This window comes from Malaya genurostris, chromosome 2 (genome assembly GCF_030247185.1).
Source record: "Malaya genurostris strain Urasoe2022 chromosome 2, Malgen_1.1, whole genome shotgun sequence".
NCBI classification, from domain to species: domain Eukaryota; kingdom Metazoa; phylum Arthropoda; class Insecta; order Diptera; family Culicidae; genus Malaya; species Malaya genurostris.
In genome coordinates this window covers 128,827,422-128,845,265 of record NC_080571.1, presented here as the reverse complement: position 1 = coordinate 128,845,265, position 17,844 = coordinate 128,827,422, and the positions used below count along the sequence as shown (strand labels likewise).

At 36.8% G+C, this 17,844-nt stretch overlaps 1 protein-coding gene across 1 annotated transcript in view; it reads right to left on the bottom strand.

Moving 5' to 3' along the window:
• LOC131427976 (uncharacterized) overlaps window positions 1-1,901 on the bottom strand; it is a 36,222-nt gene extending 34,321 nt beyond the window's left edge. Inside the window, exon 1 of the mRNA XM_058591591.1 lies at window positions 1,458-1,901. Within this exon, the coding sequence (XP_058447574.1) occupies window positions 1,458-1,755 (298 nt within the window). The 5' untranslated portion in view covers window positions 1,756-1,901. The remainder of the gene's footprint in view (window positions 1-1,457) is intronic.
• Between the last annotated feature and the right edge of the window lie 15,943 nt (window positions 1,902-17,844).

Below are 17,844 nucleotides of genomic sequence, written 5' to 3'. Positions count from 1 at the left end.
TCCGTGCCACACAGCCAACGCTACGATCGATCTTCTGCGCACAGTCCTCTAAGATCGAATTATCAGTCGAAATTCGGATGTCGTTTGGCCGGCTCGGAGCTGTGTTATGTGGACAAGCTAGAGACAATTCAAGTCTTGAAGGACAACATTCGTGCAGTCATAGCAGAAATAAAGCTGCATACAATCGAAAATGTACTAAAAAACTGGACCGATCGTATGGCGTACTGCAAGGCTAGCCGAGGCAGCCATTCGAATGAAATTATATTCCACATTTAACCGGAAGGATTGTACTTTAAAATGAAAAGATAAATTTTGAAATCGTATGAACCGTTTGTGTTTTATTGCATGTTTAAAAAAAAGTTACATGGCGGACCCTGTATACTTTTGTGAAGCTCCCTCCTCCCCCTGAGTCTACGATGTTTATGCAAAGATAAACTCAAGATCACAATGTTCCATACAATTCATTGAAAAATGATGTCAGTAATCGTGAACCAGTTGGTTCAGTAATAATGTAATTTTATTGACCCTCCGTTAACAAGCGTCGACTAGTTCCGACATAATGCCATGGAAACAATACAAGTTAGAAAGGAAGCACATAATGATTTCTTCCCACAACTGACTTCAATGCTTCAATAACAAACTAAATAAATTCTAGACAATAGTTTTTACTTTCTTATTTTTCGCATTTCCCCGCAAATTATCGATCTGAATATCATCATTACGATAAGGAAATTCAGATTTTACTCGATTTGAAATGCTCGTATGTTTGTTTACCATACACTGTGCGCTCTGATTGCCCACCAAATGCCCCAGATGTTGGCACGATAGCACTTGCTGCAGCGCCTTATCCTTGTCACCGGGCTGGATCAGACGCTTGTTGTTTTGCTTCAAAACACTGAGGCTGACAGTGAATCGAGCTCATCAAGGGGTGCTATTCAAATGATACATAAGAATTCTCAGACTACTCCATCTTGAGTTTATCTTTGGTTTATGCACCGCCAAAGAAATAATTTGAATCACATTTGGGTTTAGCATACACGCTCGATCTATGTTACTTGATTATCAAAATCATAAAATAATATTTGCATGGGATGAATTTGATCGATATTAGGCAAAATCGTTTCTTTCACATTTCGTTTAATTAAAAAAACACTGCTTTGATAACAATTTTCATCTCGAGTTTTTCATCAACAAATAATGTTTATTTATTTTGGTTAAACGATTGGCGGCTCGTTTAATCGTTTGGCTTCTTCTTCGCGCGACTCTCAATATATCAGGGACTCTAATAATACAGGGCTGCTGTTACACAAAAAAAAAACAAAACAAATCCCAAGCGAATCAGTATAGCATCACATTTTATACTCACACCAACACATTAATAAGCTTAGAAAATTTCCAACTTTAGACGCGATACCTCTATTCTGAGATGCAATAAATCGTGAATTTTCTCGACTTACCTTGTTCACGCCACATTGAATAATGAGTCTGTATGTAACCTTCCCGGATAGCTTTCAATACATCGTCATCGTTTTCAGACCAGAATAGCTTCTGACTGACTATTGTATTCATTAAATGTTCTTTTGCGTAAAGAGACGCTTCCGCTCCACCGTGACCATCGTAAATCCCAAAAAAGGCGTACTCCAAGCTCTGGTCATTTTCTGCCTGCTGATATGCGACGGAGAAAAAATCTTCCTGATACTTTCTGCCACCAATCGAAGTGTGACCAGTTACACGTAAATTAATACCGATCGACATGACACATATAGGATACTTTTCTTTATAAACACATGAAACTACTAAAAATCAACCTCAATTCGTAAAACATCAAGCTTACGAAACTTTCGTGATGACTTGTGTACTCTACCCTGACTCGTATGACAACGAACCAGAGAATAGGTTGCCCAAAAAACAACATTTTCATATGTATTGGTCAAAACCAGAGATGCCAGGTAAAAATTTCGAATATCTACAGACTTGGTGGAAAAAGTCTGTAAACCCGAAAAATAATCTTCAGTCAGCAAGTATGGCAGCAGTTTCTCTATAAAGTATAATACGCAAAACTGACTTGGCGAGCAAAATAAAAAACAAAAGGTCGCGGAAATTTCAAAAGTCTGTAAATTTTGCTCAAAGTCCGCAAAACTCTCGAGTTTCAAAAATCTGCACAACAAAAAATGCCTGCAGCACTACACACGAAATCTGCAAATTTACAAACAAATCTGCAGATCTGGCATATACGAGTATACACTGAAAGAAATTATCACCAAAAATTTAATATTAGAAACTATTTTTGAAAATTTAAAATTTTTTTATTCTGAAAAATTAAAATTTTTCAAATTATTTATTTATTATTAAAATCATTTGTTCATGCGAAAAGCTTATATTCTTGCGAGAAAAATCATTTTCCACATTTGATATTTTTGCAGTACACTAGATTCTGATTCAAACAAAGAATTTTTTATACAGACTATCAGCATAAATCAAATAAACATAGATTTCCCAGTGTAATAGTAATGTAGTTGAGCAACCCGTGACACCAAAAGCACCGTCTGGTGGAGAATGAGTGCGTAAATGCTCCTAAAATGCATGCAAAAAGTTGTCTGCGCATTTAACACAACCACAGTAGCTAATGGAAAAAAGTACACCCGTTTGTCACTAAAGGTGCTGTTAGTGTCACCGTACAGAGAGAAATCTATGTTTATTTGATTTATGCTATCAGACAGGACAGACGCATCTGGTAAAATTAGTTTTGCGAGAGTTTCCCAATATAGGATCGAGAACCGATTGGCAATCTATTGACTATTACATTGTAGAATTTTGAGATCTGTTTCAAGAACTATTCATTTGAAAATACAAGAAAATTAATTTTCTTTTATTTTGTGTAATCATTTTTAATTTTTGTATGATGATATCACGCGTTTTTTAAGAACGGCTATCCTATCAACCTATCAACTTCCACTTTCGAAAGAAATTGCAAGCGAGCTATGAAAGATAGAGTATTAAATTTAACACCAGACGAAAGAGAAAACTTTTCTCTGCCGTTTACTCTCATAATTTACTCTCAGCGAGTATCGAGTCATTCGAAATTACTCTTCAAAGTGAATGTTGACAGGTGGCTTATTAGCTGTTCTAAAAAAAATACGCGTGATATGTAGACAAATACTGAGATCCGGGATTTATTTCGGTTCGGTTGAGGTTATTTTAAACGCTAGAGAAATAAATCAAAAGGCAGTATAAAACTATTTCTCATCATAATATCGCATATTTGGTTCGGTTTGTGCATATGTACGGTCCTTCGAGTAACATTTCATGTAGTACGCTATAAATAAAATATTTTGAAAATGATTAACAGAACATCCCAAATAACCATATGCATTATATCACTGCACATGTACAACTCTATTTGTACATTGTTAATGTATAATTACACTAATCCTACATACTTTAAAGCAATGTGCATTATATTTGCACTCGTAACGTTTTTGTATATGTTAGTGCGGTTGTCATTTTATTTCGGAATAACAGTGAGACGTGAAGAAGAAAAAACATAAACAAGTGACGTTGCGAGAGTTGGTTTTATGAAAATATTTAGAGTTGGTTTTGTTTGCGAAAATATTGACAGTAAAATTGTGAAAATATAAACAATTTATCATTTCTCATAGAAACTATAATAACATAGTATGCTGATCTATAAATAGAAAAACAAGATATAAATAAACTATTCTTTCCATAGAAACCACAATGATATAAATAGGTATAGGCCCATGTTACTTTGATATTAGGATATGATTTAAGGATATTCAATATACATCACTAAAGGAATTTGTTCGCCAATAAAGACTAGGTTCAGTCAACGTTTAAATGTTAGTTCTAATAAACCCATAAATAAATTATACATCAAACAGTTATCAGTGTTTCAATAAACAACGGTTTAAGGTAGGAATTTCTGAGTGGGTATTCCACTAGAAATTTCGTCCTGTCTGCTTCATTATCTCGGGTACGACAAACCAATCTGCCGCATACCTCTCCACAAAAATGTGGTGTTTTGTTACGGGATGTTTCAATCGTCGAATTCGAGGAATTTATCTGTCTATTTCATATCATCGAGCATCGAAGAACCTGGTTATTAAAAAAAAACTGATTTATTTTTTGCGGACTGGAGTCAATAGTGTAAAGAACTGGCACGTATGTTCTGCACATTTCGGGACCAAAGATTATCAGTCGAGCGAAATGCAGCGTAAATTTTGTAGATTTCAACGTCGGGTCTTAGGAAAGCAAAGTTCAATATTTTCAATCATCACAAGTAATAAGGACATTGATTTTAGCTCAACCTTCGATTCGCAGATCATATTTCAAATGAGTATTATAACTAGAAAAGAAATAGGGTAAAATGGTACAATTAGTTTTCTGCTGTCAATAAAACTATATGCAATCGATTTGTTAGACTTGTTTTTACATCGGAAACACTATTCGCTCTTCTGAAAGTTCTTCGGTTTCATGTTATATTTATTTATTGTTTTATTTATTTAATCAATAGACAAATTTTAGTCCTAATAATTGTTTCTAAGAATATTTTGTTATTGAAGTAGCAATCGGCTATTCTGATCGCTATTGACAACAATAGTTTCTAATAGCAACGACCTAGTTGTTATGAAAATTTAATATTCATTCCAAACTTGTAAGCCGTATGAACCAGATGTAATTTAATAAACTTTAGTCAAGTTCTACAATTTTTTCTTTCTCGTTCCGGATATCGAATCCCAATAGGTTATGGGCACCACACAGAAGGAGCTGACACATGGAATTCCGCAGTTCCGAGGAAATGGAAATGAGTTCCAGAACTGGAGTTATCGAGTGAAGCTATACCTTGAAGCCGCTGGTGTATCAGAAGTGCTCACCGAGAATGTTCCGGAAGTAGCAGCTGAGCGAACCAAATTTATTGAACTAGACCGGAAGGGAAAATCGATTCTGGTGAGTTGCATATCAGACGAGTGCTTGGAAGTCGTACGTGAGAAGGCAGCTACCAAGGAGATGTGGGAAAGTTTAGAAGTAACGTACACAAAAAAGTCCGTTGCTAGTCAGACGTTTATAAGGAAACAATTGGCACGTCTTCGAATGAAAGAAGGAAGCACTATGCGTAATCATTTGATCGAGTTCGACATCTTAGTCAGGAAGCTCAAGACGGCTGGTGCCACACTAACTCAGAGTGATTTGGTGTCTCATCTGTTTCTGACGTTACCGGATTCATTTGACCCTTTGGTGACAGCACTGGAGAATGTGAATGAAGAGGATTTGACCCTAGATCTGGTAAAACATAGATTGCTTGCTGAAGAATCGAAACGATCGGATCGTGAAGAGAATGTTGGTAAAGAAAGTCCGGCCGCGTTTTCTGGAAAAAGTCAGAGGCAATTTAACGGAAAGTGCCACAAATGTGGAGTTCGTGGACATATGATAAAGGACTGTCCGCAGCATAATAAGGAAAATCATAACAGTAATTATAATAAACCAGGATACAATAATACTAATGGTCGTTATAATGAGCGAAGTTACCAACGTAGAAATCGCGTGGCAAACTGTGTGAAGAAGGATGCAGAGACCTTCATGGCAGACACAAATGAAATTAAGCGTGGAAATCCTAACAAGGTGGTGTTTAAGTTAGATTCTGGTTGCAGCGACCACCTGGTGAGTGATGTATCAGTTTTTTCATACGTTAAAGCCTTGTTGAATCCAATTGAGATAAAGGTGGCAAAGGAAGGTCAATCAATGATAGCTGAAACGATTGGGAACATCAATGCTATCAGTAATAAAGATGTTATGTTTTACATGAAGGATGTTCTTCTAGTCCCAAACTTAAGGGAGAACTTAAAGTGAAATGTAGCGGAATGCGAAAATCGCGTTTTTGATCAATTATTCAAAAACTAGACCGATTTTCGAAAAACCAAAAACACTTAAGTTTTCGAAATCAAATTTATCATAACTAAGTATTCTTAGAATTTTGAAATTTTGCTTTGCCGAGCCGTAATTGGTTTTTGAAATGTATAAACGGTAACTGTTCCGTTCCACGGGGATGATTTTAGAACTGAAAAGTAGTGTTTGTAGCAGAATTTCACAAAGAATCTGAAAATGCAACTCAAAATTATAAAATTTTAGCTAAAACAACCGAAATTTGAAAAAGTTTACATAAACTTTTCCGCATTTTTTTTATTGCTTGCGCGCTGCTGTTTCGTATTGAGGTGGTGTGAGAAATGCACGGTGTGCACGGTGGCATTATATCGTGAGCAAAAATTACATGTAAAAATATGACGCGAATTTATGCAGCATTGGGTTTTGTGTTGAAATAAAAACGAGTTGAATACAATAAAATGGGTATTGTAAGAAATTGTTTATTTTCTAAGTAACTGTCATTTATAATGCTAATAATGTCCAATTCTGTTGAGTTCAATGCATTGATGTTGCTGAAGCAATAAAACTTGGCTGTGTGATATCGTTTAACAGGTATTATTTTAGATTGTAGCAATTTTTATAGCAAAACTATAACTTCGTCATTGACAAGCTACTGAATGAAATACAAACCAAGTATTATCGTGATATAAACAATGTGATAAACATTGATAAACAATAGGCATATACATGGTTATCAAGTTGGTTAATACATATATATATAACCTCATGTTAGTCATTCATAATTACTCATGATTTATAGCTCTAGTGTAAGAGTAATCACTAACAATAACGATTGTATTAGCATATATTCAAAGTGTGAAGGATTCAAAATCCATTACGTTCAGTCTTTTTTACAAGCTAATATAACGAGAGGTAAACCCACTGCGCTCAATCATTGAAAAAAGTTCTTGTTTCTATGTGTCCGTTTTTCTTGGTATGCTTTGTGCGAGGGTTCGTTCAACTGAAGCGGATAAAATTTTGCGCGCATTTTATGACGCTACATTTCACCTTAATGTCAGTTAAAAAAATGGCGCTTGCGGGAATCAATATTATTTTTTCTGGAAATTCGGTAGTCTTGAAGAGAGATAAAAATGTTATTGCATCCGGAAAAATGATTGGCAGTTTATATGAAATCGAACTAACGTTGGACAAAGCTTGACCAACAGTTGTGAGAAGAAATCTGTAAAATTATGGCATAAAAGGTTGGGACATATTAGCCAACATGGTATGGACATTATGATTCGTGAAGGAATGATAGCGGGTATCAAGAAATCGTCTGTAATTACTTTTTGTGAAAACAGTGCCGTGAGCCGTTCAAAGGAACGCGTCATCGTGCTAGTCGACTTTTGGAACGTGTTCATTCTGATGTATGTGGGCCAATACATCCTCCTGCCTGGAATGGTTCAAAATACATAGTTTCGTTTATAGATGACTACAGCCATTTTGCCATGATTTATTTACTGAAAAAGAAATCTGAAGTTTTCGAGAAGTTCTGTGAATATGATGCGTCAGTATCGGCAGCCTTCGGCTTGTCAATTTCCAAGCTAACTGTTGATCAATGAACAGAATACTGTTCAAACGCACAAAAAGAGTTTTATAAGAAGAAAGGGATCCAATTAGAAGTGACTGTTGCATATACTCCGCAACAAAACGGTGTTGCAGAAAGATTCAACAGAACTCTGCAAGAAAGAATTCGAGCTATGTTGATTGACTCTAATGTACCGAAGAATCTCTGGTGTGAAGCAGCTTTGGCATGTGTTTATGTGCTGAACCGAAGCCCCACAGTTACGTTATCTGATGGTGAGACGCCTGCAGAGAAATGGTATGGAAGCAAGCCCGATCTAGATATACTACGAGTGTTCGGTTGTAGATGTTTTGAATGGATACCGAATCAACGACGGAAAAAGCTAGATAAAAAAGCCGTGAGATGGTCATGGTTGGCTACGCACCGAATGGTTACCGACTTTGGGATCTTCAAACGCATAAAGTAACAATTGCTCGAGACGTAAAATTTGATGAATGCTCATTCCCGTATGCACAAAAAAAAATTACTGAAAGACGTTACGTACGTAGATTTTTCGTTCGAGCAAGAGAGGGAAAATAAGACAGAAATTGGTCCTGTTGTTCTCGAAAACGATTCTGACAATAGTATAATGGTGGATGAAGATGTTATTTTAACAGAAGCTGATAATGAAAACCACGGAAATCCGTTTGTGGAGGCAGCAGATGCGCTCCCTTTGCAAATGGAAGGACAAATGAACTCTGATGAGTCTTTGTCTAGGCGTAGCGAACGGGAGCGCAGACTTCCCGGTAAGTTGTTCGATTATTTTGTAAATTATGGAGCAACTACTGGGCTCTCTACTTTCTCAGATGTCCCGATGAACTATCACGACATTTTAAGACGTGAAGACCACCAGAACAGGCTGAGTGCAGTGCAAGAAGAACTAGAATCAATAAGATCTAATAATGTTTGGTGCTTCGTAAAGTGTCCAAATGATGTCAAACCCCTCAAGGCCAAGTGGGTATTTCAAATAAAGGATGGTGGCAATAGGAAGACGATGAGATATAAGGCGCGATTAGTGGTAAAAGGGTTCCTCCAAAAAGCCGGTCCGGACTATGAAGAAACATTTGCTCCAGTAGCAAAGCTAGCCACAATAAGGATTATTCTCGCTGTAGGTGTTCGCCAAAGTTTTCTGTTTCACAATATGGATGTGAAGACAGCGTTCCTGTACGGTGAACTTAAACAACAAATTTACATGGAGGTACCTGATGGAGTTCAAGCACCACCGAATACAGTATGTAAACTACTGAAATCACTCTATGGATTGAAACAGTCACCAAGATGCTGGAATGAAAAGCTAAATGATAAACTATTGAATTTGGGTTTCAAACGTTCCAGACATGATTATTGTCTTTACACACGACTACAGTCTGGAGATGAAATATACTTAATCCTATATGTGGACGATCTATTGATATGCGAAAGGAAATTGAAAAGCATCCTGGAACTAAAACAAAAGTTGACGACTATTTTCGCGATGTCAGACTGTAGAGCAGTTGCCCATTTCTTGGGTATTGATGTAGATTACAATACTAAACAAAGATACATGCGGCTATCGCAGACGGCGAATATAGATAAAATTCTGAAGCGCTTCGAGATGGTAGATTGTAATCCAGTAAAGTGCCCAATGGAAAAAGGAATACAGCTTACAAAACAAGGAGAACCAACAACTGATCCATTCAGAGAACTTCTTGGGTGTTTGATGTACTTGATGCTGTCTACTAGACCGGATATATGCTACCCGATTGGATTTCTAGGACGTTTTCAACAAAATCCAACAACTCAACACTGGCAATGCCTAAAACGTGTGGTTCGTTATATCAAGGGCACAATATCGAAATACTTAGAATACAAGAGAAATGTTTCAGCAGAACCATTGATAGGTTATGTTGATGCAGATTGGGCATCTGATACAGAGGATCGCAAGTCTGTAAGTGGATACGTATTCTTCGTATTCGGCAATCTTGTCAGCTGGTCGAGCAAGAAACAAAGTACAGTTGCGACATCGTCTAGTGAGGCTGAATACATTGCTCTTAGGTCAGCCGTTTCAGAAACCATTTGGCTGTCTGGAATCCTTGATGATTTGAACCTGAGCTCCAGTAACCCAGTTACTATCTACGAAGATAATCAGGGTTGTATTGAAATGGCCAAAAATTGCGAATCCAAACGGTCAAAGCACATCGATGTAAAGCATCATTTTGTTCGAGAACATGATTTAAGCGGAAAGGTGAAAATTGAGTACGTGAAGACTGAGGAACAGCTGGCTGATCTTTTCACCAAACCAATGGAGATATGTCGCTTGCAAAAACTGGCAAAACGTCTTGGAATATCAGATTGAGAGGGGGTGTTATTGAAGTAGCAATCGGCTATTCTGATCGCTATTGACAACAATAGTTTCTAATAGCAACGACCTAGTTTTCAGGAAAATTTAATATTCATTCCAAACTTGTAAGCCGTATGAACCAGATGTAATTTAATAAACTTTAGTCAAGTTCTACAAGTTTTTCTTTCTCGTTCCGGATATCGAATCCCAATATATTTAAATAATTTCCTCTTATTCGGCTGTGGGAAAAATGAAAATCGAATCCCGTAGAAACACCGTTGAAGGTTCGTTGCAATCCAATGACGGCACCGTTGATTCCGTAGTTAGTACGACGTAGAGGCAATCTGAGGAGGTTGTTCTTGCGGAGAGCTCTGGAACGAACATTGATGTTGATTTGACTAAGAAGTGCTGGGCAATCGATATTGTTCGTCAAGACATCGGCAATCAGCATTGCACGGAGCAGGTCACGACGCACTTGCAAAGTATCGAGCCCGATAAGCATCCCACGGCTTTCGTAGCACGGCATCTGATGAGGGTTGGTCCAGGACAATTTGCGAATAGCGAAACGAACGAAACGTTGTTGTATTAACTCAATTCACCAAAACACCGTTAACATATTGAGGGTTCCATATCACCGAGCAGTATTCGAGTGTTGAGCGAGCAAGAGAGCAGTAGAGCGACTTCAAACAGTATATATCTGTGAAGCGCTTAGCAATATAGTTAAGTTTGAATACAATGCAGTATAAAAAGGGAACTTGGGGTAAAATGAACACGATAGCGTTTCGTGCGGTCCTTCAAAATACATGGAATCGATTTTACTGACCATTTTACACCAAAAAAGTGCTTTGTGGTCAGCTGTATCATGCCTCCAAAAATATCGTCGCGTTTTTGGTGCATTTTTCCCCACTGTGCGATGGGTTTAACTCAGCAGTGGATGGTGTCACAATGTCCCCTACGATCGAAATGCTGCACCTGACCGAAAAGAATAGAAGTTATTGGAAGAGAAAATTCGATATATAAAAACATTTACTTCTCTTTGGCAATCAGTATAAAGCGCTTTAGGTCAGTTTCAAGATATAATATAAATGCAGTAACCAAGGTTATGGTAACTGTTATTTCAAGTCAATAACTTATCAACTTGTGTTGCCAGTTTCAAATTTTTTCATGAGATTTAGTTTTGACATTACCAGTTACTGAGGGGTAGCAGACCCTGTCAGCTTGGAGCGAAATCAATCTTCAGTATAGGAACGCCATCGCACGGCATCACATTCAACATACCATGTCAATTGTGTGGGTGCGCAGTGTTGCTGTTTTGGCGCGCATGAATTTGGCATTTCTCTTCCCTACTTCTATGTACGAGATTCGATGCGGACTCACCTGAGGGCACCATGCTCGCAAAAAAGGCTGTTGTCAATGATTTATTCTGGAAATGTTAGAGCTGCATATCTTGTTAATATGATGTCTTTGGGGGTAGTTAAATTTACGATGCAGCAGAGATGCCAGATCTGCAGATTTGTCTGTAAATCTGCAGATTTCGGGTATAGTTCTGCAGACAATCGAGTTTGTCGCAGACTTTCGTTAAAATTTACAGACTTTTGCAATTGCCGCGACCTTTTTTTACCAAATCAGGCATTCTAGTGGACTGCAGATTTTTTTTCACATTTACAGACTTTTGAAGCCCTGTCTGCAGATATTTGAAATTTTTACCTGGCATCTCTGCGATACAGTTTTGAAAGGCGAGTGGCAGGTCGTGTCGTCGGTCGAACCTTACTTCCCGCGACCAATGTTATGCTACAACTACGGCCGATACGGTCACGGAAGTTACTTTTGCAAACAACCAACGACATGTCTCAAATGCAGCGAAAGACACGACATCAACCGAGAAGAACCATGTAGGGCGGCAGCAAGTGTATCAACTGTGGTGAAGGACATTCTACCCGGCACTGTAAATGTCCAACATACGTCATGGAAGAAAAGGTCATATAGGTAAAAATCTCGAACAACATCACCTTCCCTGAAGCGAGAGCAATCGTGGAAAAAGAACACAAAACTACCAGTTACGCCAATGCCCTTATGGATAGGCTGAACCCCAACTCCGACGACAAGGACAGAACAATAAAAGTACTCAGAGAAGAAATAAATAAGCTCCGGCAGAACAACTCAAACCGCCAAAACGATAACGCCAAAGACCGCGAAATTAGTTCTCTAAAATCTCAATTTGTGGCTGATGGAAATAAGAGTGGTTTCCGAATACTTAGTTTAGTACTCTTATTCCAATCTATATCTCTGTCTTCCTGTTCTCCTATATTTCTGCTTTATCTTTCTTCCGCTACTTCAAACTGTTTCCGATAACTGAACTATTCTCAGTGACCGAGAGTTAGTGTCCAAGAATATAGGAGGAAATTGTATTTGCTAGTACTGTCATTCCCATTGTGTTTCATTGGATTACAGATGTTTTGTACGTGATATGAACCAATATTGGTAGGTCATATTGGATCTGCTTCGGGATTGTAAATCTGAATTCAACATAAAATTATATTTGTGGGAAAATTGGGGTAAAACGATGTAGCACGACGCATGCGATCATGAAGACTATCTGTTAATTATTATTTGAGGTTATATGCGAAACATAGAACTGTCTTATTTAACCAATATTGGTCCAAACACCGATCAGTAGAACTTTTCTTTCTGTAAATTCATGGAAGAAGATGACTGGGGGTAAAACAGAATATAGTTATTTGTGGTTAATCTTATTAAAAACAATCCATTCATATAACTTATGAGCATATCAGAAATACGGAAAAATTTGCATAAGAAATACTAACTTTAAAAATATTTGCTTTGGTTTTTATAAAATTATTGAGCAAAGTCGCGTTTTTGATCGTTTTTGCCCCACTGTGCATCGTGTGTTAATAGCTCGGTGCAAACCAATGAGGAGGACATGGGAATAACACAACGAGTTACTGACTCCAGCGTATCAAACTAAATCGTACAGCTCGAAAGATAGTTGATTTGATCATAAGCCTTTCCTGTACCGGGCCAACTGGAGCTAGTAGTTGATGTGTATCGATGAATAGCTGGAGCAAGTTATTTAACTTCCACTTTCATTGAGAAACAATAAAACAACAAATTTGGATCACTGAACACAAAGTGTCTGTAGTTGATGTCAATCGGAACGGGTCACTGAATGAATCCTCCTCACTGATTAAATTCTCCCACAAAGTACATTTGGCGGCAATGTTGGTTAACACATTGAAGCTGTGAGACTACTGTAATGATAAATATTTCGGTTTATTAAGGATCAAGAGTAAACCAAGTTAACTTGTGTTGGTAATTTGTATATTACGTACATTTTATTTGGTACGTATGTCATAGATCTATGTATTCATATATGCAGTGCAACGAGTTTATCAAAGTGACTTGCACGATTGAGTTTCAAATAATCTTTTTTAACAATAATTTATTCACTAATGAATGTTAAGCCTGGCATTTTGGATGAATATCAGTTTTGATCAATTGTTCACCAACGTTTGATTGAAAAGTGCTTAGTCTCGGCAAAAAAATGCCGAGATTCGCACAGCCGAGTAATCAGCAATCATCTCGGCCAAAATAAAATAACTGAGCGTCTCGGCACCCTCAAATTTGACAAACGCCAAATATTGCCGAAATCGCCAGCATTAGATTTACTGTTTGCTCAGTGAAACGTTCGCTGAATATTCGGCAATAAAATAAAACGAAAATATGAAAAAAAAATTACCGAATCATCAGTAATTAAAAATCTAGTCAATTAATTTTGTTTGTAATTTCTAAACACTATAAACACACCATTCAGGATCAAAAATTCATTTTATTAACACTTAAAGCAGGCTTACAAATTTGTTGCCAGTAGTGCTTAAAGCCTCTACCTTAAAACATGTAGCATAATAAAAAGCGGCGTTTCCGGATGCGGCCACCTTGAGTCGAGCTGGAAATATTAAAATAAAAATAAATATACAAAAATTTTTAATATTTAATGATGCATATACGGTATTGTTCAAAAAATAAACTTACTTTGATCTATTGAATTTGTCCATGCATTGGGTTATATTTTCGCATATACCCCAAAGTTTTGTCTCGAGAACTCTTTGAGCCCCGTGTTGGGTGTTTTTCCTTTATAATGTGATCTGATAAAGTCGCTTTTTATAAAGCGAATCATTATATTATTTATATTATATTTTTACTTTATATTATATTTTTACTTGCGAAGGGAAAATGTAACGCGGCAATAAATGACAGCTGTCGTGCTGAATCTCGGCAACAGCTAGCGCATATTCCGAAATCTCGGCAAATGTCTCTGCTGATGTCGGCATATCTGTTGTTTACTGGATAAATTCGGCAAGCAATTACGCCAAATTTCGGCAAAGTGATGCGTTTTACCGAAATATCAGTGAATGCATTTAACGAAGTTCAGAAACATGTGTATTGATTACTGAGCAATCAGCAAATTTAGGTGTTGCTGATCAGTTTCGGCATTTTATTATGCCGAGCTCAAGAAATGGTTTTAAGTGTGTACATTGCTGACTGTAGATTTTAATTCCTTATTATAAAAGTTAACAACCCTGCTTCAATGCATTTGTATTATACAACATAAACAAAACTAGATACATAAACAAAACTAGATATTTTCTGTTACAAAAGTAGTTTTCCGGAGAAATAAATAGTTTTACGACAACATTCCATATCCATTGCCTTTCGCTTATTAAATTAAAGGTTGCGGGTTCACTTACAGAAGGTACGTAAATCTTTATTTATTAAATTCTGCAAAAGGAAATCCATATAGGAATGTGTTTGTTGCTGTGTCAGTGGAAGTAAGCTGAAACTGAAATATTTTTTCCCTAGCAGTTTTAAGAAAAACGGAAGAATTTTATACCGTTTTCGTTTTTGAACCTACATGCGGGTGACTCTGACTCAGAGTAAAACGTACACGTGGTACGCGCCCTAAACAACAACTCATGAAAAAATAGAAAAAAAAACAAAATTGCATGGATGCGTAGTGCGACCCGAGAAAATTTTCAGAGCGAAACTACGCGATTGGATTACGATCTAGAGCGACCCCAGGTTGCTAAAACAAACATATCAGAAGTTGTTTGGGCGGCTCTCGGGTTGCTCTGATCAATAAACGAAAACAGTATTAGACTAAGATTTCCGCTTTTCTTGAATTGCAATTCAAACAGAATAAACTGATTCAAAAATCAAAATCAGGAAAAGAAGCGCCGGAATTTGTTTTTACGCACACATTGTTGACATTACTCATTCGCTTGCAAAGAGTCTTGCTCCTGAATATAGTGGTTTTCAGCTTGACATAGAACGCGACGGAATCGTCGCAGGATTGCGAAATAATGAGCGTCTGAACCACTGATGCCAGGTTTGAAGATTGGTATGTAAATTTGCAACTTCGTTTGTTAGTAGACTTTGCAATTAAGCCGACTATTTTGCAGATTTTCGAAATTTTTATAAACAATCGTCCATTTTAATGACTTTTGCTATTACTGTAGGGTTTTCGTTTGGTTTTTTCGTCATACTTCTAAATATTGAGGTCGCATACACTCAGGCAAAAAATATATGGAATTTCATAATGATTTCGTATGATTTTTAGCCACAAGAATATCGTAAGCGAATCATAAGATCGCCTTATGAAATCCCGAAAACAGGAATTCCAATAAAACGCCTTATGAAATTTATACGAAATTTTTAGGAACATTGTGCGAAAATTCTATGATAAACATAACTTCTCTCATATATTGTGAAGTTCATAAGTTGTTCGTATGAAAACTATAATAGTGATAGATAAGATGTATATTGCAGAGGTATATTTTTCATATTTATCTTATGAAATTTCGATTTTGGTGATTTTTGATGCATCATAAGATTTGCCTTATGATTTTCACTACTCAATTTGCCTGAGTGTAGGACCATTTCTAATACGCAGACGCCTAAAATTTCACCTGGCATCGCTGCCAGAAAATTGGACAGTTGTTTTAACCCCTTCGCTGTCTGTTGTATTGAAATTAACTAGCATTAGAGCCAACAGAAAAATTAATCGGCTGTTGGATTGAGGCCAATTGCATTTTCAGCTGGTAAAATTCCTTAGCGACAATTGTTATTTCATTGTTCATCGAAAGCATCAACAAATGTATATCTGTCAAATACGACCAACTTTTTAGAGTAGACAAATAGCACAATCGATTAAAGCACGAGGTTTTGAAAACCAAGGCGTCGATTAATACAAAATATAAATGAAAAGGGAACATACTAAGCACAAAATAATCATTATGTACGATTCAGACGATCCGCCTTTTATTTGTCACAGTTAATCTCCGTCACCGGCACCGTCAACATTAATAACATGCATTCTTATGGAGCCATTCACACGTAACATCACCGTCACGGATCGTCTTGACGGACGGAGCGTGTGAACGTTCCGGTAAAGAAAGTATTAAACTAATTTGACGGAAGCTGACGTTCCGGTGACGGTGACGGAAGGAGGCGGTTCGTTTGAATCGTACATTAAGTCAAATAAATAGCACACGCCTAAAAAATCCGTGCAAGTTGAAGCCGTAATCATACGCATTATCAATATGAATTAGTTATGACTGAAGTTTTCTTAATAATAAATAAAAAATTAGTTGTTGTAACGGTCAATTTGAAAAATATTTTTTTCTGGCTTGTGGTCTCGAAGGGGTTGAATCGATGCGAATGACAGTTTCGCTATCTTTGCGGCATTTTGTCGCTATCTTATCGCATCGCAATCTTTTCTAGCCGACAGTGAAAATCACTATACTTTTATTGATGCAAGGATTGTTTCAATGAAATTCCGAAAATCGAGTTCATTTCAATGTAATTCTGCTTCGTTTTCAGTTTGGCAACTACATCGTCACATCGATTGCCATACCATTATTACGGTACTCAGCAATCCTTTATTATTTACCGCTAATAATAACTAAAGCTATCATCTTTGAATCTGCACTGATGAAATTATCGAAAAAAGCAGAAATTGAAAGAGAAAGTAAATAATAATTGAAAGAGAAAATAAACAAAGAGACTATCTCATTGTTACATTCGTCGTTTTGAACATTTTATACAGAATTCTAGTTTCATATGATTCCAATGATTCGACAGAGACAGCTCATAATTGATTAAGGGCAGTTGATTTCACCTTATACACCGCAAAGTTGCGTGAATTTATCTAGAACAGTGACTAATTTAAACAGATCCTCATCATGCGAGATTTCAATTCGAAAAGCAGGATAACGAATTTTCTTTTGAGCACAATGCCGTTATATGGAGAAATCCTGGAGAGATTTTTTTTAACGCCACACATGTGAAACTATAATTAGATAATAATTTGTACCATTTTTTATCTGAAATGTAAACAACCACAGGCTTTTATCAGTCGACAGTTTCAGAAATAGTTTGAGTTGGTTCGTTTGTTTATTTTTTTTGAGGCTCCTTGGTAACAAGTTCGTAGCAACTTATGGCGTTTTCGTTTTTAATTTGCACTACACCGGTGCAGTGCTACACTGAGGCATGAATAAACGAACAAAAACGACGAAAACAAAAACAGTAACCATTGACTACAATAAACGATTCCATTGCACAGAGCTACACCAAACTTTTGATGAGTGCTACACCAGTGGCATCGGTGCAGAAAAAGTGTAGCACTGGTGTAGTGCAATTGGTAAAAACGAACGGTTTCAGTGCAGCTTTCGCTACACCGGTGTAGTGCAATTTAAAAACGAAAACGACATTAAACAATGTTGCTCAGGAGGATTATTTTTATCACTATCAAGGGGTCGTTTGATTTGTGGTAACTGGCGGTAAATCGTACACAGCATTTTAATACTTTTTTTTTTCTTCTGAGTCGTGTCGTCGGTTCGACTCTGGTGCGTACTAGACCGATATATATATATATATATATATATATATATATATATATATATATATATATATATATATATATATATATATATATATATATATA